The sequence below is a fragment of the Bos indicus x Bos taurus genome, chromosome 4 (genome assembly GCF_003369695.1).
Source record: "Bos indicus x Bos taurus breed Angus x Brahman F1 hybrid chromosome 4, Bos_hybrid_MaternalHap_v2.0, whole genome shotgun sequence".
Lineage (NCBI taxonomy): Eukaryota > Metazoa > Chordata > Mammalia > Artiodactyla > Bovidae > Bos > Bos indicus x Bos taurus.
Window position 1 is genome coordinate 76129232 of NC_040079.1, and position 22969 is coordinate 76152200.

The 22969-nt window shown below is 34.8% G+C and overlaps 1 protein-coding gene, 1 long non-coding RNA gene and 1 other non-coding gene across 3 annotated transcripts in view; 1 reads left to right on the forward strand and 2 right to left on the reverse strand.

Annotated features, from left to right (window-relative positions):
- Positions 1-8347, forward strand: part of PTPN12 (protein tyrosine phosphatase, non-receptor type 12) — a 91567-nt gene extending 83220 nt beyond the window's left edge. Inside the window, exons 14-18 of the mRNA XM_027539765.1 lie at positions 2531-2608; positions 3442-3509; positions 4424-4454; positions 6830-6937; positions 7469-8347. Coding sequence (XP_027395566.1) covers positions 2531-2608; positions 3442-3509; positions 4424-4454; positions 6830-6937; positions 7469-7530 — 347 coding nt within the window. The 3' untranslated portion in view covers positions 7531-8347. The remainder of the gene's footprint in view (positions 1-2530; positions 2609-3441; positions 3510-4423; positions 4455-6829; positions 6938-7468) is intronic.
- A 12472-nt stretch (positions 8348-20819) lies between these two features.
- Positions 20820-22969, reverse strand: part of LOC113891576 — a 38494-nt gene continuing 36344 nt past the window's right edge. Inside the window, exon 3 of the long non-coding RNA XR_003510801.1 lies at positions 20820-21652. This is a non-coding gene — a long non-coding RNA (uncharacterized LOC113891576). The remainder of the gene's footprint in view (positions 21653-22969) is intronic.
- Positions 21991-22135, reverse strand: LOC113891931. Its single transcript, XR_003510910.1, has one exon. It is a non-coding gene; the product is annotated as a small nucleolar RNA SNORA57 (small nucleolar RNA).

Consider the following 22969-nt stretch of genomic DNA (forward strand, 5'->3'; position numbering starts at 1 on the left):
AATTACCATGATTGCTATCTTAAACAGACCATAAAGTTGAGAGCAAATATATAAACACAAAAGCTATTTACTGATAGATTATCAATGGTCTTTTACTTGTCCATGAACTTTGGTAGTGACACATACAGACTGCTGTTTATTATGTCCAGGCAAAATTAGTACTGTGAACATGAAAGATGACTTTTTCTAATTCTGACCTGATAAGTTCACCCATACTGTGGTTCCTGTTTTCCTCATCTCAAACATTCTTTATCATTTTCTTTATTTGGGGGATGTATATGATAGAGTAGATGAGAGTCTAAGCTAGTTTCTTAAATTTACAAAGAACTAAGCTAGTTCTTGATTCTCCTGCATTTTATTTGAGGGATCTTTAGAAGATACTGGTTGCCATAATAAATAAAAGTTTGGCATAATTTAAAATTGTCAATATTTTTTCCCTCAACTTCAGGATTTGAAAAATAACTGCTAGGTTATAGCTACACAAGAAAATACATAGACAAGAAATTGTCATTTTGTTTGTTTTAGAGTTATCAGGCAGTACAGTGTGACCAAAACTATGCTTAAATGACTTTGGCATTAAAGAGTTTCCTGTAGAACATTCTGTGTTGCAACATAACTACAGGCAGTTCTTTTTTTGTTTGTTTTGACCACACTGTACTGGGATTGTAGTTCCCTAATCAGGGCTCGAACTTATATACCCTGCAGTGGAAGTGTGGATTCTTAACCACTGGATTGCCGGGGAAGTCCCTCAAGCAGTCCTAAATCTTAATGTTACTCATTCTTTACCTTGTAGATGAACCATTGGCACCAGGATTAGATTATTGTTAGCTTGTTTGTTTTAAAATTTGTTATGGAATAATTTTGATGCCTGAAACAACCTTTTGCCTAAGTTATTGCCTGAAGACAAATTCCTGGCTATGAATTCTGATTTTAATATTGACTCAGGCCTCCTGAAAGATTTCTCAAACATGGCTACACTAGGCTCCCATAAAGTGTATTATTTACAAAAGCCTATGAAAATGTGCATCTCTGGTTAGCTAACATTTGAAACAGAATTTTATTACACAGAAAAAGCAGTTCAAAGATCCAGGGAGAAACATGCAATTGAGAAGCCAAGTATACAGTTAGAAAATAAAGTCTTAAAAATGAGGACTGTTACAACAGAAGAGGTATAGAGTTTCCAAAAGATACTTGATACTTGATGTAAACAACCAGACTACTTCCTCATTTGTTCACTTAATTAAGAAATGACACCACAATGCCAAGATTGTGCATTCCTTCCTTCCAGTACCTATCTCTTCACTGTGAGCTGTTAGTAACAAAGGGGCAAGGGGAAATAGGATTAATACTCCAGACTATTACTGCCAGGCAAGGTGGATAATTCTTTTACTTGCTTTAACTTTACATGCAAGAAAGACTTACAATACTGATGTTTTATATATATATATAAAATACTGGACTGGAACTTTTCTCAGGAGAATCCAGGGGGCTGTATTTTCTTTGGCTTCAGTTAAATAAAGGTAGGAAGGACCAGAGTAATCATACCTGGCCTCATGCATGTTGAGAATTGAAAAGGCTTTTCTTGATTTTCACTGTCTTTTTAATGCATGTCCTGTCAAATGTAAAACAGCAAAGTATCATAGAACAGTTGTTAATATTTTAAGGGTTAGGGATACACAGAAATGTATCTTCAAAGTATGGTCATATGCACTGTTGACAAGATTTTAGGCACTGAATAAATGAACATTCAAATTTTTTTTTTCATGTGAATCATTTTACTGGACCCTTTTTAAAAATTATTTTTAATTGGAGGATAATTGCTTATCAATATTATGTTAGTTTCTACATCAACATGGATCAGCCATAGGTATACATAAGTCCCCTCTCTTGCCCTAAAATTTATTTATTTTTTCTAAAATTTATAATGGTTATATTTTGTGTATTAGAAAAATAACTAGCACTATCAATCTATTTTAGTCATGAATATTTATTTAAAACATGACTGAAGTACATCATTAAGTTGAAAATGAGTGGGATTTAAATACATATTTACATGGTCCACACCGTATGGCAAAACTCATAAAAGGAGTTAAGCAGTTGATTATAGTTTGGGAAACACTGACTTCAAATGACAAAGCTTCCCTTTGTGGACTCAAAGGATCATCAGCAAGCCCAGTAGAAAAGGCACGTGCTTGCTGGCTTCTCTGTTGGAGATGCCTTCAAACTCAGAGGACAGTGTGGTTGATGCCTAGAGGGTGTCAGGAGAATCATTGACATTTCCTCTGTGCAACAATGATGGAGCTTTTTTGCTCAGTAAGCCTCCTAATTCTTTTTGATAATGAGTCTAGTGATAAGGATATCTTGTTTATTTTTTGCACTTTTAAAGACTGGTTCTCTTAGATACGAGTGACAGTGATCTTTAAGAATGTCAAAAAAGTTCTCATTTTGTTTAGATAACAAGTTCATTTTTAAATGAGTTAACATTTCTAACAAGTTCATAATTTGTCTAAATTTTATGTATTTAATATAGATGTTGATGTTAGTGAAGATTCTCCTCCTCCCCTACCTGAAAGAACTCCTGAATCATTTGTACTAGCAAATGAACACAGTGAGTGTATCTTCTGATTTTACATATTTTATACTCTAATAATAAGCCCTGAAAAACATGGCTAATTATAATCTGTTGCTCTTGAGCTGCATAATTAAATTCAAAAACAGGTTTGAATTTATACTGATAAGTGTTTTTAATACTTTATATGAAAAATACCTTAAAATGGTGTTTTTATTTACTAAGACTGCTAATAAAATGGTTGCATTTATGTCAAATACTATAATTCAGTTAAATGTAATTATAACTATAATTTGTCTTTCATTCAATAAAAATAGCACTTACATATTAAAAGACATACATTTAAATTCTGTTGTTGGCAGCGTCACTCAGGTGATGTTGAGTGACACTTAAGTCCACAAGAATATCAATGAAAAGTGGGAGGAAGTGATCACATACATATTTCTCCTCCTCATCCTGAAAAAGAGTACAGAAACAACTTTACTATATTTGCAGTGTCTTGTGCTCAGTGGAGGTGCTCACTACCAATCTTATCTGTTGCATTTTACCAGTATTTTTTAATTTTAACTGATTTTAGGAATTTTTAAAAAATAGTGAAGCTGTAAACTTCACTAATACTAAATAAATAAATCTGTCATACCTGTAACCTGTAGATTACAATGTGCTTATATAAGCTCTGATAATGGAATTTTTAAATTTTAAGGAAGAAAAAATTGAAGGAATATTCTTCAGTTAATAAAAACTGGGAAAAAATTTAGTGGAAGTGATCATTGCTAAATATCTGTAGTATCTATTTTTAAATATTACCTGAATGCAAGAAATTTCAAGAATTAAAGATGTTAATTTTAATTGTAAGATTTTGTTTTTCTCAGATACATCTGTAAGAGCTGAGTGGAGTGAACTTCAAAATCAGGAACAATCTGAACAAAAAAACCCTGAAGTGAGTCTTTTGGGGATTAGAACAGCTATAGCTCAGTATTTTTGTTCTTTTATTAATTGATCTTAACAGTTTATTATAATAACTGTTACCTTAAGACTATTAAATATAATTTTTGATAACTGTATGTTATGCTATGATTTCAGATAAAAAGCCTGTATAAAATGCCAGATCAGAAATTTTTTTAAAGAACATGATAATCATTTCAGAGTATTATTTTCCAAGCTGCTTTTGAAATTTGTAAATTATGCCTTGTTTAAAACCATTTTGGAGGTATGAACAGAACAGGAGTTACTATTTTCAGGGTCATAGTACATCCTAGATTTTGTTCTTTCTATTATAAAATCAGGTATATAGTCTCTCCCTTTGTTTCTTCTGGTTATGGGAGTTTTCCTTTCACATTCAGGAAATGTTTTGGTAGCTCAATATTTTAGCAACGGGAATGCTATTTTTGTCAACATTAATATTTTGCATATTTTCCTCATATTTGAATATCTCCAAAATTGGAGCTTATCTTAAAATTGGTTAAAAAAATTGTAATATACTTCAACTGGTGCATAAAGTATTGGTAACATAATAATAAAGATATGTCTTACAGTCAGTAATATAATTTGATGAATATAGTAGAGGCTTGGCAAAATGCACTTGTATGGATATTATCTCATCAGTAAATGCTGCAAGTTCACTTTTCATCCAGAACGAAAAATGAATATCCTTGTCTTTTTATTCCCAATATAAAAACACCACGTTAAAATTTTTTAACTCTTAATTGAAAACACCATTGTTTTCTTTTCCTTTGATACTGAGAGTCTTGATAGATCTTGATTTATTGGTATATATACTCATAACACCACATTTTCTATACTTTGTGCATGAAAGGGATATACTATAATAGTTTTTGAATGTCTTCCTTATAGGGCTTGATAACCTCTGGAAGTGAAACATGTGGTAAGTTGGATTGTGTTCTTTTCTGCTATAAATTATATAGATTAAGTTACATAAAATAGCATGTCTCATGGTATACACATTTAGTTATTTGTTTTTGGTGTTTTTGTTGTTATTATTTGGTTATTTCTCCATGTGAAAAAATATGTAGGATGACTTTTCTGAAACCTGAATTATGTAGTGTAATTCTTTTAAATTTATTATTGTATCAGGTATTATTATGGGTCAGGAGCATAACAGCATTTATTATCAGTCATTAATGGCTGATAGGAAGGAAATCATTTTTAGAATATTTTCTTATATTTTATTTCTGTTATTTATAAAAATACCTAGAATCTAGATGTGACAGTGATTTGAATAAATGCCCAAAATTAGCCTAGATGATTGAATTGGGTTGTTTTTTGGAAATTTTCTTTTTAGGACTTTCACATTTGTGAAGGCCTGTAAGATTATGTTAGCTCAACCCAGTGTTATAATGCCAAGTTAGAAAATGTTTGCATTGCATTACTTTTACTATCATAATAAAATAGGTCAAGTTATTGTTCATTCCTTTAAAGGAGTAACCATGTGAGCGGCTCACCAAACATCCTAGCCTGTACAATTCCCTCAATTTATCTATCATCTCTGCCCTAACCTCTCTTCTGCCTCAGCTGCTGTTACCCTGAATCTGTGCCTAATGGGGCTCATTCCATCACATAAACTCTTTATTAATCTCTATTTACTTTTCTGAGGCAACATATAAGGAAAAAGAGCAGAAGTTTTAGGGTCAAGCCTACCGAGACTGGAATCTTATTTTTGCCATTTTACTTATGATGGGGTTTTGGGAAGTGACCTAATCTTTCTAGGCCTCAATTTTCTTCTCTGTGAAATGCAGATAATAATAGTAACCTACTCTAGAGGAGGTTATGATTGTCATGAAGGTTTAATTAAATTAAATCATATATACACAGTGCCCAGCACATGGTGGGCATTGAAGTGGTAGCGGTGCTGTTATTATTATCTGTATTATATTACTACTGCTAGATCCCTGGGTCTTTTATTTTCTTTGTATCTGTTAACTCCTTTCTGGTTTCTCTTTCTCCTCTACTCAGTCTAGATACTATCATCCATCACTTTAATCACACACATAGTTATCCTTAACTTTCTTGTCCCTGACTCCCTTGCCATTTTATTTTATCCCTCAAGATTACTCAATACTGCTGGGGGACATTGTTCAGTTTTATAGATTGAGCATACCATTCTGGAATTGATCCACAATTGAGCCCTCAGCATTTATTTTTTTCTAAAATCATGAATCCCACTAACTCTTACTTCATCTAACCTTTTACTTCATTCAGAAAATTGAGGCTTTTAATCTAAATCATCATTTCCCATGGGACGGCAACCATGAATACATGACCACCACTAGTGTCATCTACATGCTTCTCTTCTCTGTGCCTGTACTTACCACACTGCTATAATAATTAATGTTCTTGTCTGTTTTCTCCTACTACACCAAGGGTTGGCAAACTGTATCCCATAGGCCTAATTCTGCTCTTGGCTTGTTTTCTTATTCTGCCCTTGAGCTGAATAAATGGTTTTTACATTTTAAAGAGTTGTTTAAACATAAAAACAAAGAAACACAACATTGTAAATCACCTATACTCCAGTAAAATTAAAAAATAAAATAAATTTTATTATTTTTTAAACCAAAATTAACTTTAGAAAATAAAAATCAATGAAGAATATGGGACAGAGACCATATGTGGCTTACAAAGCCTAAAATATTTATAGTCTAGCCATATATAGAAAAAGTCTGTCAGCCTCTTTCTAGACTATGAGTACCTGATGACAAGGATAGTCTGTCATTTGACTTGTATTCCAAGTTTCTAGAAAAGCTCCTTACAGGGGTACAGAGAATGTGATGAAGGTGGTGAGTGGTGAAAGAATGAATCATAGTGGTTGATTTCTTTTGTTACTAGTCTTATGCACTGGCAGTTAAATAAGTAAACCATAATTTAAACAATGCTAAACCTTAAAAGAATTACTACTTTTTTAGGTGCAAATATTAACTCCATTAATAAACTATGAACTTATTTGCTATTGATTTCCACAGTAAGGCATTTCAGTTGAAGTTAAAGTAAGAGTATAAGAAGTCTCACATAGCAGAAGTACTCGCTGCAGATTTCTAGGTGCCTGTAAGCACACCTAACATGGTTTCCTGTGTTCATTACCCTTGCATTTGCCTGAGCCTCTAAAATTATGATGCTCAAGAGAAAACTGCTCTTTTAACGATTTGCCCACATTAAAAGCAATTAGAGGAATTTTTTACATATTATACTACAAATGACTGTGATTAATAATGGCTTTGGTTTGCATGGCTTTGGTTTGCATTTTAGATCATCCAGCACAAGGTATTCATACAGAGACCTGTACAGAATGTCCACCTACTGTTAGTAACAAGAAAGATCAACTATCAGAAGGTCCAACAGAAGCCACAGAGATTGGTAATTTGTTTACAAAATAATTTTTAAACTATAATTGTGTAGTTAATGCTGGCAAGAATGAAAAACAATTATTTGCCATATCTCCAGAATTTCCTTAAGGCAAAGTTTATCAAACTTTGTGCTATGATTTCTTCAGGTTTTTAAACGATACTTGGTAAGGATAAAACATATACCATCAAAGTTGCTTGGAATTAATTGTAAAATAAATTTATCCTGTTTCATACTGAGATTAAAAACTAAAATATAAAATGCAGCATGTAAACAAATTTTACTTTTGTGTTGAAAAGACTATCCTAAATGTTTCTCTTACATTTTTATAGAATTGATTTTATTTTTATAAAAGAAGCAGTTATTTTCTCAACTATACAGAAGAAATTAAGAGTTGGTTTATGTTTGTAGATATTTGTTTAAATGCTAAATTCCCATATGGAAATTTATTTGTTCCAGAAAAGAAGAATGTCTACAGATACAGTTTAGTAGTGTAAAAGTATTTCTGAACTCTAGCCAACTATTGTGGTATTTTGATTATAGGTTTTGGTAATCGCTGTGGAAAACCCAAAGGACCAAGAGATCCACCTTCAGAATGGACATGATTCAGGGAACTAAAAGACACTTTAAATTATACTGGAAAATTCAAGTGCCACTGAAAGCCAGATTTATAGTATTCCATCTTAAAAATGTGGGACTAGCAGCAGTGTAGATTGTTACCTTAGTGATTTTTTTCTTTTTTTTTTTTCTGGGACCATCTACCTGCCTTATATAACACTTAGGAAAAGTATTACGTTTGGTTTATTTTGTAACTTCAAGTATTATTGCCTTAATGTCTCTTAACCCTGTTACACGCTGCTTGTAGACATGTTAATATAGTAATACTTTTTATGATAAATTGAGTTTAAGGACTACTCTTTTTTGCTAATGTTTTATCATGTATGCATTATTTTGTATATGTACAGGGCAAGTAGGTATATAATTTGATAAAGTTGCAGTTATAAAATATTATTAACAGAAGATGTAAGAAATTTCTGCATGGTCTAAATCTTTGTGTACCTTATTTGTAAATTATTTGCCCTGAAGTTTTAGAAAATAGTTTCTGATTTTTAAAATTGCTGGATTCATGCAGCCAGCTTTACAGGTTATCAGAGATCAAAGATTGTAATAATAATACATTTTGTAAATTGTAAGCAAAAAGTTATTTTTATATTATATACTGTCTAATTGTCCATCCTAATTGTCTTTGTTTTCATCTAGTCATGGAGATTCAGTAAGTGCCTTGGAACAATATTGAATTCTCTTAGCTTGTGTGTGTTACTTTAATATTTGAACTCAACTGGGATTAGAAGACTATCAAACTATATGTATGTTTCAGGATATTTGACCTGCCATTAAAAAAACAAAAACAATTTTACAGTGCCTATTTGTTCTGGTTTTTCATTCCTTATTTTTAGAAAATTAGACTTTATATCCACCTTCCTGCCAGCTCAATCTTATCTTTAAGTCATGTTGTGAATGGGGTTTAATCTCTTGATTAAAAAATAGGGAACACCTTCTGCAGCAACATGGCTGTGCAGTTCTAAATATTTATCTCAGCCTTATCATTATTGCCTACTGGGATCCAGGAAAGCTCCAAACAAAGGTGCGGTTGGATAAAGGGAACTGGTTTCTTCCCATCCTGCACTGCAGCAGAGGTCCTGTCCATAAGTACCAAGTTTGAATTTTGACATCGTGGATTGAAGTTGATAAACATCTGTACTTTCCCTCTGCATACAAAAGAGGGAAGAAATTACAAGACTAAGGTGAGATAAAGTAATCATGTATGAATAGAAGAAGGATCATTGTGGAAGAGAAAATACTACTATAATTTCATGTCAAAAATTTTTCAAAGTTCAATAGTCTTAGAATTTCACATTTTGCTCATATATTTGGTAAAAAAAATTGTGAATCCAGTGGACCTTTGATATTCACAAGAAACACACACCTCTATAGCATGTCATTTTCTTAATAAAATTTAAACTGAAATAAAGTTTAACTGAAAAAAATACTTAAGTCTCCACTTTATGACTTGTATAATATGGCACTGAAATCGTTTGTAAGGACTTCTTTTGGGAAGGAGTTGCTTTGGAACACCTTCATTGAAGTATACATGTATTCAGAGGGTGCAGAAAGTATGCTAACCATCACAAAGTACACACTCCTATGAGTGTGACCACCCTCAAGCAGTAGAATAGACTAGTCACTGAGAAGCTTCCCTCTGGCCGTGTAAGATTTGTTCATTATGTGCAGCAGTTCCTTTATTCATTTTTCTTTGCTAGAGTTTTGTATTGTGTGAATATAGCACAGTTTGTCTGTTCTGCTACTAACAGACATTTGTGTTGTTTTCAGCTTCGGAAAATTATAAAAATTTTGTTGTTACAAATACTTTTAATGTGTTTTGGTGTACTTCTATATATGCATCTATTGGGTATATAATTCAGGAATGCAGTTTTTATAGAGTATGCATATATATTCAGCTCTGTAGATACGGCCAGTTTTCAAAATTGGTTGTTCTGATTGTTACGTATTTCTCTCCTGACTAATGAGGTTGAGTACATTCTTAGGTGCTTAGGACCATATGGCTGTTCACTTTTGTGAAGGACCTGTTCAAGTCTCAAAAAGATACTGTTTGGCATATCTACTAAAGCTGAGTACACACATATTCTATCATCTGACAACTCTGTACCTGTTTTTCTCATAGTTATTTGTCTTTCATATTCATTTGTTGGAATTATTTATATATTCCACATTTTAGTCCTTGTGGGTTTGCTTGGGCTTTGCCTTTTCACTCTATTAATGGTGTTTTTTTATTTTTAATAAAAGGAGTTCCTAAATTTAATTAAATCCAATTTATGAATGTTTTATTTTATAATTATTCTTTTTTGTTCTCTTTTAGAAATGTTTGCCCACCCCAAGATCACGAAGATGTTCTTCAGTTTTCTAGAAGCTTAATTTTTTATTTATATTTTTATTTTATGTTATGTTTTTATCTAAAACTGCAGAATTAATTTTTGTATAGAGTATGAGGTAGATTTCTTTTTCCTTGATGAATCACTATTTAATGTCCTTTCTCCATTAAATATATATACTCTTATCAGCATAAGTTATATATTCATTGATCTTAGTCAATTACTGGATTTTTTTCTTTCTATTCCATTGCCTATCTTTATGTTTTAAATTCTGCCTTTTTCCATCTTTAGCTTTCTCCCAGTGATTTTTATAGTGCCTAGACAGTCCATAAAATTCTTATTCATTTTTATTTCTTATATAAAGCATATAATAATTTTATTTGTATCTGAGATAAATTATTGCCAAATTCATCCTGCCGCTTTATCTGAAACCTCTACCTTGTAGCTCATACTACAAAGACTTTTAATCTTCCCTTTTGCATTGTAACACTATCAGTTACCTTTCTTTTGGAAGCAATTTTTCACAAATAGTATTTTTTACTGTAGTATTTTTCACTGTATGGATATTTTTTCCTTATATTAATAAACAGAGCAATAAAGCCATAGTTGTATGTGAGTGGTGAGCTAGGCTCAGACAATAGTTAAGTGACTTCCTCACAGGTAACAGCCTCGTAGGACATGTGGTTATGTTTTTGCCTGAGCAAATTTATATAACTGTATATCCTAAACCCCTGTGGTCACTTAAAATAGCTGAATCTATGAAATTCTTTATTTTTTAGTTGTTTAAAACATTTCTTAATGCTATGGCCTGTGTCATTTTTTAAAATTGAAGTATAATTGACTTATAGTGTTAGCTTCAGGTGTACCACATAGTGATCCAGTATTTTTATACATTACAAAATTATCGCCATAGTAACTGTAGTCACTATCTGTAACTAGACAGAGTTATTACAGTAGTGACTCTATTTCCTATGTTGTACATTACATACCTACTCGAAGTTTGTACCTCTTAATCTTTATCACCTATTTCACTCATTTCCCCACCTTTTCCCTCGCAACAACCAGTTTTATCATCTATGAATCTGTTTCTGTTTTTTTTTTTTTAGATTCACTTGTTCTGTTTTTTAAGTTCCACATATAAGTGAAATTGTACAGTATCTCTCTTCCTTTGTCTGATTTAGCATAATACACTCTAGTTCCATTCTTTTGGTTGCAAATGGCAAAATTTCATTCTTTTTCAGGGCTGGGTAACATATATTTCATTGTATATATACACCACATGTTTATCCATTTGTCTATTGATGGGCACATAATTAGTTAACTAAAAAGAGACAATTTTGTGCTAAACGTGATGGGGAGCAATAAAAATAATGCAATCTGAAGGTTTGAGAGAAATTCAAGTGAAGAATGACTATATTTAGTCTTAAAATGTGTTCTGATTATGATATTTTTGTTTAAGTACATATTTGGTAGTCTTGATTGCAATCCATGAAGTCACTCTTTTAGTTTAATCTTAAATATAGAATCAATTTTAATTAAATCACTTGTGCTAGATTTGGAAAAATTTTTGCTGTTTTTGTTTTCTTACACAGATACCTCCTCTAATTGCCTGCAGTTTTGAAAGTGAAAGTAAATGTGTTAGTCACTTATTCGTGTTCAACTCTCTGCGAGCCCATGGGCTACTGTAGTCTACCACCCTCCTCTGTCCATGGGATTCTCCAGGCAAGAATACTGGAGCGGGTTGCCATTCCCTTCTCCAGGGGATCTTCCCAACCCAGGGACCATACCTGGATCTCATGCATTGCAGGTGGTTTCTTTACCCACTGAGCCACCAGGGAAGCCTTCCTGCTTTCAGTAATGTTATTTTAGATATTGAAAAAAGGTTTTTGTATATATCCATTCAACAATAGCTAAAAGTAGCTCTAGTTTTTAATACAAACTATTTTCTTAACAGATTTGCTGCAGTCTGTTTTCCCTGCTATCTGTCTTTAAGGTGCACAAGTCTTATATGATAGGCAAATGACCAATTAGATCATGAACAATTTAACCAGTGAAACAGCAGCTATGCTTGAGTAGCTCAAGATGTGTCTCAGTGTTCTAAACTACAACAAATCTGGGCTTTGTTGAGTTAGTGGGGGAAGAGAATTCCAAAGATTCCAGCCACTTTTCATTTTTTAGAGATAAAATGCCTTATGTACTAAAATCATGATTTAATGTAATAGCAGTTGTGACTTAAATCTCTTGCCAGCATTTCAGCCAAAACATTTAAGTATACAAACATGCAATATATCTGTGATGTTTTAAAATATTGTGGTTTTAAAATTTTGTCTTTATCTACTTGTATGTAAACTTGTCATTTTCAATATTTCTAAAATAAAATGTGAGAAAGAATTTACTGTATTAAATATAAAAATCAAAGTATTTACTTTTCTCTTTGTATTTGAAATAAGTACACAAAAACATTTTCATGCAGCTTCTATACAAACACTTTTAAACACCAACCTGAGGATACTACATATATTGTGTAGTTTGAAGGATATAGTGATTAGCTGAGGTTAACATTAGAAAATCTTTTTTTGTTATTTTTAATTTTTTTACTGGCACTGCACCATTTGGCTTCCAAGATGTCAGTTCCCTGACCAGGCATTGAACCCTGGTCACACAGTGAAAGTACTGAGGCATAACTAGTGGACTGCCAGGGAATTCCCTAGGAAAACTTTTTTTAATTAAAATTATATATGATAAACATTTTGTTGTCAAAAATGTAAAATGAAGTTTATAGGAAATTTACTATTACTATTTAGAAGAACAAAATAGTCTCAACATTTTTTCAACTTAAAATGAGTTGTCCATTTTCATATTATTTCATCTATCAATATCAATATCCATGTAACAGATAAAAACAAAAATCTATATGTAGAGATTGTACATTTAGACTTTGCTTTCATGTGAATTCACTTGAATTTAGGGCTAAAGGTTTTTGAAAGTTGGATTCTTTAACCTTAATAGCTTTTAGCAGTTTTAGTGGTTGCAGGGGTGTTCATCATTGAACTCTTCCCCATTCTGCCAGAAGGGGGCAAGCAAAGCAAGCAAAGGAAATTTATAGGAAAACTTCCCCGCCCCACCCCCGCTGAAAAAAAAAAGACTTAGGAAAGGCACTCAAAATTCAGAAAGGTACACCCCAAAGCTTCTTGGGGTGGCTTCACTGTTTCAGAGTGTCAAGTCCCTAAAGCCAAGTGCCCACCCCCCCATAAGCAAATCTTCAGGCATCAATACACGTTCATGCAGACTCAGGCCTATTAATAAAAATTATTAACCTTGCAGAATGCTTACCAAGTGCCAGACCTGCTAGTCTCTGAATACATTACCTTTCTTAATCTTCACAAAAACCTTGCTGAATGGACATTCCTGTTAATCTGGGGAACACAGACTCAAAGTCACAAAAAGTAGCAAAGCCAGGATTTAAGCCTAGCTCCTATTACAAAGCCCTTGCGTTTAACTACTGACACTACTATATGCCCTAGTTTTCAGAGAAGCTAGGAGTGTAGGCTCTAGCAGGCAAGAAACGTGGATATGTTAGTTGACTAGAAAAGGGATTAGTTTCTTAAGTCAAACGTCACTAATAGACTTTAAAATACATGGCTTGAAAACTGATCGTGGTCCAGTGGTTAAGACTTGAGCTCCCATGGCAGGGGGCATCCCAGAGCTAAGATCCCAAAAAGGGGGGAAAAAAAATTAAAACCAGAAGTCCATTTGCCTGCTTTTTCTTGGTGTCTCTGTTTATATCGTTTCCTGCAGTAGAGTAATTCTAGGGCAAAAGTATGGGATAGAATTCAGAATCTGGAGTTTTACCAACTTGGTCAATTTTAACTTTATAGTTAACTTGGTCAGATACTGTGGCAGGTTGGAAACCACGGCCACGATATTTCCAGCTCCTCCCATCAAGGTGAAGTTTGTTTTCCCACCCCGAGTATCTGGGCTGGACTTGTGCTTTGCTTTGACCTATAAAATGCAGCAGATGTGTTTTCTCGGCTGACTCCTTATCTAGACCTTGAGAGGGCAGGCTACTTCAATCTCTTGGGGTCCTGATGGCATGTATAGACACTCAGGCTAAAACACTGAACAATAAGAGAATGATGAGAAACTATATGGAGAGCTAATACAGCTGACACCATATGGAGGAGCATCTAGAAGGACTTCCTAATCACCAGGACCGTGAGAAACAAAGTGATGTTTTAAAGACATTATATTTTACCATAAAGTTTATTATGTAGTATGTAACCAAAACAAAAATGGGGAACAAAAAATGCATAAGTTAAATCTCAAAATATTTAATGTAGATTCTACTTTTTTTCCTAATTACTATCACTTTTCCACTTTTCATAAAGGTATAAAATATCCCTATGTGTTCTTTTCCTTTTTATAATATAGAGTTGGTAATGAACTGAAAATGTCAAAAGGCTGCAGCTAAAAGCCAAGGACTTTCCAAAATCTTAAATTATGCCTTACATAATTAGAAATGTACCCATAATGAAACTGTAAGCAGCTCCAAGGGCTGGAAAAGCATTTCTCTGAGCTCTAAAATAAAAGGGCACACCAGTAGTTCTTTTAGCAATTACATTCTTTAAGGCTATAATGATACACATAAATAATCTGTAATGTGAAAGGTCTTAAGTTCAAGGTTGCAAGTTAGCAGAGATCCAGACAGAGCTGAAACCCTTTCCTTATATGCTTCAGAACAATTGAGACTTTCTACTAAGTAAAACTATATACATTATTTATGTAACAAACACTGTGTTACTATGTCCATATATTGCTGTCACTCAATAAGAAGGCACTATCTTTATATCCATTTATAAATGAGGAAATCAGGGTACAGAGAGAAGTTATGTAAGTTGTCCAAGGTTACAATGCAGGGAAATTTTGCTCTCTGAGGGATGAAGGGGGAAGGGTAGAAAGCAGAAATGGAGTTAGATGGTATTATGTATTCAAGTAACAGCTCCGTGTAAGTAATTCTTCCCAGGGAAGTAACCATGAGAGCAAGGAGGCTGTTGCATGTCATTTGAGGTCCATGATGTGTCTCCAGTATTTCCAGCTTTTGTCCACCACCATGGCCCCCTCCACCCTATAGCTATAGAAAACAGTGCCTAAATATACCTTGGAATTTTTCTCTGTTTTGCTCATTTGGCTCCATCCAACAGCAACACACTACACAGAACCTTCTTCAAATGTATAAGTGGAATCACGTACCTTTCAAAGTCCACCAGTAAGTACTTTTCCCACAAAGCCTTCCAAATTCTCAATATGTTAATATTACTCTCTAGACTTCCAGCAGAATCAATTGCTCCTCCCATCATGTTTCTTTAGTTCCAGAATTCTAAGCAATTTTTTAACATCACTTTAAAAAAATTTTCTTTTTTTAAATTCTATGGCCACACTCTGCAGGATGTGGGATCTTAGTTTCCTGCCCAGGGATCAAACCTATGCCCCCTGCAGTAGAAGCACCAAATCCTAAATACCACACCACCAGGGAAGTTCCTCCTACATCACTTTAGTTGTTCATAAAATATATCTTCCATAGTAACTTGCAATTTTCTTGAGTGCCTAACCCACTTTTCTGATTACAGTGTATATCTGAAAACATTCATTGTAATGATATTATCTGAATAGAGGTGGCATTCAGTCAGGGTGAAGAGGGCATCTTTTCCAGACTCAGTTACTGTAATATAAACTTTAGAGACAAGTAGAGGTGACATTTCTGATATTGCCTCAAGGCACTGTCAGTTTCAGGGTAAAGAATAGCAATCTCTTATTTTCAGTTCAAGTTAGACTATTCCACAGCAATTTCATATAAATAAGCAAGAGTAGCGGTCAAAATCGGGGATTCCCTGGTAGCTCAGCTGGTAAAGAATCTGCCTACTGTGCAGGAGATCTGGGTTCGATCCCTGGGTTGGGAAGATCCCTTGGAGAAGGGAAAGGTTACCACTCAGTATTCTGGCCTGGAGAATTCCATGGACTGAATAGTCCATGGGGTTACAAAGAATTGGACGTGACTGGGTGAGTTTCACTTTCAGGGGACAAAATCTAGAAGCAGAGGACACTAAACAGTCAACCCACCAACAAATTTTAGACTGTTTATGAAGCACAAAGTTTAGTGGAAACTAGCATTTACTACTAGTTTCACTGATAGATAAGCTCACTGACAGACAACCCAAGTCAAATGGGGCTGCAGTTCCTTCAAGGAGCTATCTGGTCATTCTTTTAATCAATTAATACTAATTTTCCATTAGGCAGAGAAGCCACAATTTTGGTGAATCATTTTTAGGAAGACAAGGTAGTACTTTGATTTCCTAAGTCACTTGGAATCTAGGGAAAAAACACCTATATGTGCTTGAGTATTTGCTTTTAAAATTAATTAAATGTAATGATATCCATTTCTAAGAACATGAAACCATGATTTAAAAATCACTGTATTCTGCGATGGAATATTACTCAGCTACAAAAAAGAATGAAATAATGTCATTTGCAGCAACATGGATAGATGTAGAGATTACCCTCCTAAATGCAGTCAGACAAAGACATGTATATGACATCACTTACATGCAGAATCTAAAAAATGATGCAAATGAAGTTATTTATAAAACAGAAATGGACTCAGACATAGAAAACAAACTTACAATTATCAAAAGGGAAAGTGGTGGATGGATAATTAGGAATTTGGGATTAAATGAAAGTGAAAGAGGAGAGTGAAAAAGTTGGCTTAAAGCTCAATATTCAGAAAACAAAGATCATGGCATCTGGTCCCATCACTTCATGGCAAATAGATGTGGAAACAGTGTCTGACTTTATTTTTTTGGGTTCCAAAATCACTGCAGATAGTGACTGCAGCCATGAAATTAAAAGATGCTTACTCCTTGGAAGAAAAGTTATTGACCAACCTAGATAGCATATTCAAAAGCAGAGACATTACTTTGCCAACAAAGGTCTGTCTAGTCAAGGCTATGGTTTTTCCAGTGGTCATGTATGGATGTGAGAGTTGGACTGTGAAGAAAGCTGAGCACTGAAGAATTGATGCTGTTGAACTGTGGTGTTGGGGAAGACTCCTGAGAGTCCCTTGGTCTGCAAGGAGATCCAACCAGTCCATTCTAAAGGAGATCAGCCCTAGGTGTTCTTTGGAAGGACTGATTCTAAAGCTGAAACTCCAATACTTTGGCCACCTCATGCGAAGAGTTGACTCATTGGAAAAGACTCTGATGCTGGGAGGGATTGGGGGCAGGAGGAGAAGGGGACGACAGAGGATGAGATGGCTGGATGGCATCACCGACTCGATGGACATGAGTTTGAGTGATCTCCGGGAGTTGGTGATGGACAGGGAGGCCTGGCGTGCTATGATTCATGGGGTCGCAAAGAGTCAGACACAACTGAGCGACTGAACTGAACTGAACTGAAACACAGTATGATATATAAATAGATAAACAACAAGGATCTACTATACAGCAGAAAGAACTATATTCAGTGTCTTGTAATAACCAATAATGGAAAATAATCTGAAAAAGAATATACATGTACCTGTACATAGATGTATACTTTTTGGATTATTTCCCATTATATATGTATTTTCCTATATATATTATTTTCCATTATATATATGTGTGTGTGTATATATATATATACAACTGAATCACTGTGTTATGTACATGAAACTTTTTAAATCAACTATACTTTAAAAAAATTACTGTATTCTAAATAAAGCCTTTTGGTCTAAGCCAGTGTTTCTGAAACTTTTTTCCATTATTGTTCTACCCCTACAGGAGAATATTTAAATTAAATTTAAATTCTCCCTAGTGAGAGTGATAAGAATATGATTTTGTTGGGTAGAGTTGAGGTTTGAAGGGATCCAAGAGTTTTTTTGCCTTTAAGAAAGTTTCAGAATGCATGGTATAAGCCCATTAACAGAAAACTGCAAACTCAATATTGCAGCCAACTAGTTTTAGAGTCACTGGTGGTCCAGGTGTCAATCTCCTTGGCTGATAACATTAAGACTCTCAATGTGCTACTCACCCTTCTATCACCCTGCTGGGATGATGTTTCAGGTTTGTCTCCATCTTTAAAATGAGACAGTAGTTTCATGCCCTCTTATAGTTTCAGGGCCAAGGGAACAATCTGAAAATACTTTGACCACTGAATCTAATATTTATTTTATGGAATCTAACAAATCCATTCTCTTGAATGGAGACATCTGATAATGTGCCTTACCCATTAATTAGCTAAAATGCTAATAGTGTTCCTTCCCTGACTCTGCCTCCTTGTTCCTTCCTAAACATACTATTGACAAGTGTACTTTAAAATAGACATTTGTTTTCATCCACATCCAGAAAGGCTATAATAGGTGTGTTTCCCTTAATGAACACTATAATTTCCTTTTACCAAAGGACTGCTACAAGGATTAAATTATTTAATATACATAAACGCCTAGCATAATATAGTTTCTTCTTAGTATAAAACACAAAGCCATAAATTATGAAAGAAACAACATATAATCAAATGAAAAAGCAAAGATCTTACTGTGTAAGTGAATAAAATGGCTGTTGACATAACCACAATATTATCAAATCTAAAAAATTAAAAATAATTATTAATATGATTAGTTTTCCAAGTTTACATGTTCAAATTTCCCTGAGAGTCTCATAAAATGTTTTTGACAATTGTTTTGTTTGAATGAAGATACATACAATATTCACACACTGCATTTATTTGATCCATCTTTTAAATTTCTTAATTTTAGGTTCCCCTCCCTTTTTTTCCCCTTGCCATTTATTTGTTGAATTGTGTCACTTTTCCTATATAGTTTCCCGCACGATTTTGCTAACTGCATCCCTGTGGTGTTTCAGAACATGTGCCTCTATGCTTCTAATTCTTGTGAACTTGATAGCTGGATCTAGTGAGCTTCTCAGATTCAGGTTTGATGTTTGGGGCAAGAATGCCTCGTACACGCTGTCATCTACTCATTATACCCAGTCATAGTGTCTAGTAGTCTCAGTGGTAATACTGATCAATGAGTGCTGTCAGGCTGATTTATTCATCAAAAATGTTCAATGTTTCATATAATACCATCCTCCTCTGAATATGCCTTCCTCCTATTAATATGCCTTCCTGGGCTTTAGTATCTAGAAAGCTAAAAATGTATTTCTCAAACTGCCTTGCAGCTAGAGTTACTGATGTGATTTGAATTCCATCAACTATAGGCAGTTGTGTATAGTGAACTGAGTTGTGGAGGGTCAGGTTGTGAGGCACCTTCATGACAGGGTGTGTTATAGTGAAAGACACGTGGCTGTTGAAACAGTGGTTGTAGGGGTGTCTTCTCCATTCAGTAGGTAACCTCCTGAGTATGGCCTGATCAACAGTCCTTTGACACCTCAATTCTTTAGCGTGGATTTGTGAGTTACTCCTGAAGCTCAATCCACTGGCTGTTTCTTCAACCCTGCCAACCATCTGTGATAAGACCATGTAATACATCCCTTTTGGCTTAAATTACCAGAGTGGATTTTGTTTTCTGCTTTGAATCCTGACTAATATAGCTCCACTAAGAAAAAATATTTTCAGCAATTGTCAAGCAGTTGCCGCTCACTTTTTTAAAAGAGTGAATTTAGTTAAGCTTGTTAACAATTGCCTGAGTATGTAAAATAGATATCCTAGGAAGATAAGCCTTTTTAAAAGAAAAAAATCATATAGCAATTTCACATTAACATTGTATAAACTTTCTAAAAAAAACACAGAAGTGCCTTCCCTGCCAGTTTTACTGAGAAATAACCAAATTGCTGTACAAGGCTCAGGCATACAGTATGATGGCTTGATTTACATATATTGTGAAATGATTACCACGATAGGTTCAGTTAACATCTATTATCTTGTAGATGCGATAAAAAGAAAAGAAAAAAAAAGTTTTTTCCCTTGTGACGAGAGCTTAGGATTTACTCTCCCAATAACTTTTCCATGTCACACAGCAGTGTTAGCTACAGTCACCATATTATACATTACATCCTTGTACATATTTATAACTGAAAACTTGTACCATTTGACCAGCTTCCTCCAATTACCCTCCTCCCAGTGTTTTTTAAACATTTAAAAATTAATCCATGTTAAGAAAAATTAATCCACATACATTAATGACAATTTTATTGAAAAGGAATTTAAATATTATCTTTACAAAATTTTAATTCTATAATATGAAGCAATAGGTATAAATCTTCAGAGTCTGGCAAAGAGATTTTTATTCAATATTTTATTACATAAATGTAAAACAGAAGTTGAAAGAAACTATACCATGACCTATCCAGTGACCAAATTATACCTGTCACTGGAACTCTAAAATTAACAGTTGTATTTGTTTTACCACACATCTAACCATCTATACATCTCTCTATCATACATTAATCCATCTTATTTTTCGATACATTTCAAAGTAAGTTGTAAGCATGAGTACAGTGCATGCATGCTCAGTCATGCCCTGTCTGACTCTTTGTGACCCCATGGACTATAGCCCGCCAGGCTCCTCTATCCATGGAATTTCCCAGGCAAGAATACTAAAGTGGGTTGCCATTTCCTACTCCAGGGGATCTTCCCAACCCAGGGATCAAGCCTACATCTCTTGAGTCTCCTGCATGGCAGGCAGATTCTTTACCAACTGTGTCACCTGGGAAGCTGGAAACATGAGTACACTTCACACCTAAATACTTCAGAATAGCAAAAAAATTTTTTTTCAAGTATAGTATATGGCCACTGGAGGGCTTCCAAATGCCATAAAATGCATTAGAAAGTAAATTATGGAAGTGAAAGTCGCTCAGTCGTGCAATTCTGCAACCCCATGGACTATACAGTCCCTGGAATTCTCTTGGCCAGAATACAGGAGTGGGTAACCTTTCCCTTCTCCAGGGTATCTTCTTGACCCAAGAATCAAACTGGGTCCTCCTGCATTGCTGGCGGACTCTTTACCAACTGAGCTATCAGGGAAGTCCAAATTAGTCTATAGTGTTTAAGTTGTCCCGTCCTGGGGAAGGTCTAGGCAAGAAGCTGCATGGAGTGTAAAGGGCATCAATCAAACAGAGAGACCCAATCTGAAATCCAGCAAAACTGCAACATTTTTTATTTTTACCCTCATACCTCTCCTCCTCTTTTTACAGCTCCTTCAGTTATAAAAGAGAAAACACATAACTGGCCCCTCTCCCACTCAAATGATTTGTGCTACTGAAGGTAGAAACTCTTTAAATCAGAATCTCAGAAAACTTGATGGAAATCAAGATGTTATATTTGCAGAAATGAGCTGGCATCATGAACTCAATGCTAACTTTCCATGAGGGCAGGAGCTTAGTTTATCATTTATCCCTAGCATGTAGAACACATACTAGTGCTCAATAAATATACACTGAAGGAGTGGGTGAATTCAAATGCTTAATTCAAAATAAAATATTCATATATTTCCTGTCATTACTAATCAAAGAGGTTTTTCTAAAATAAAAATAAGCCTCAAATTAAAAATAAGCACATAGGTTGATTATCTAGAGCTAGAGCTGCAATTATACAGAAATGACACGTTTTCCATATGCAGTGGGAACTTCGGCGCAAGCCTATAGTGTATCCACCACTGAGGCTCACCTGACTGGTGAGCAGGTTTTGCCGAAGCCCCTGGCTGGGCAGAAGCCGCACTGCCTTTTGATGGAGACCACAGGAAAGCTTCACAGAATTGTTAGGGCACTTCTCAAACACACCCTGGGACTTCCTAGAAACAAATATGAAGTCTGTTTGTGAACCAGTGGGGACGAGTCAGTGGAATCTGAATTATTGCTATTGATGTTATTCTCCTTTTGGGCTTTTAGACTGGTGATACCTGAGGAAATTCAAATGTGCTGCAACTTTAAAATTACCTTGTTAAGGTGATCATTTTCTTTGAGATTTCCTTGGCCTGGAAGAGTATTTCCATATTCAGCACAAGTTCATCAAGCTAGCACACATCTCAACAGCTACTGTGATTTTTTTTTCTTTTTTTCTTCCTTTTTCTTTTTTCCTTTCTCTTTTTCTTTTTTTTTTCTCCGCCCCCACCCCCATCTTTTTTTCCCTCTGTGTCCCAGCGCTTGAGGATAGAACCAGTAGACTTGTGGCCTCTGTTACTGAAGACATGACTCCGAGGGGGCCAGAGCCCATCCCTCATCTGTACCTTATGCAGATCAGGACTGCGCGCCCGGCCCCCGCCAAGAAAAGGAGGGTCCACAGGCACCGTCTCCCTCCCTGAGATCCCCAGCCCAACCCCCACGTTTACTTGGCCACACTCACTCAGTTTTTAAAAACAAACAAACAAACATATATTTTTGTCTCTTTAAGAGAATGAGAGACAAATTGTTTCTTAATGTGTCTATATAGAGGGCAACATAAATAAATAATAATTTCAGATCTATCCGTTTTCCTGTTAGAGATCACAGTTGGTGGCCTACCTAGATGGGAATCAAGGACAAACAAGATTTAAAATCCATAAAATCACCTTGTATTTTATACTCAAAATAGGTATTTAGAGAAATTTCATGGCATAAGCTATAAAAGGTTAAATGTCCAAAGTAATCTGCTACAGCAAGTGCTACCCTCGCACTAAAGGTAGGTAAGATCTGCAGGCCCCTATAGATTTTCAAATAGCCCAATGAAGACGGTCATTAAAACATACTTTAGAAAAACCACATTCTTCCAAGTGAGCCATCAGAGGCTCCCTGCCACTTGGTATAATGTGATAGAATCCAAGCAATTGGATATTGGTGGGAGGTGGTTGACTGAGACCAAATATTCATTTGTTCTTTCTCAGAATGTTGCTTCTCTATGTCAAGGTTTACACTAACCACAGGTACATTCAGTGAAATAAGAAACAAGTAGCAAGCGTCATTTTCATAAAGGTAAATTCATCCAACTGAATTGGATTCCTTTTCTGTCTTTAGTAAAGTCGCTCAGTCGTGTCCAATTCTTTGCGACCTCATGGGCAGTAGCCTGCACCAGGCTCCTCCATCCATGGGATTTTCTAGGCAAGAGTACTGGAGTGGGTTGCCATTTCCTTCTC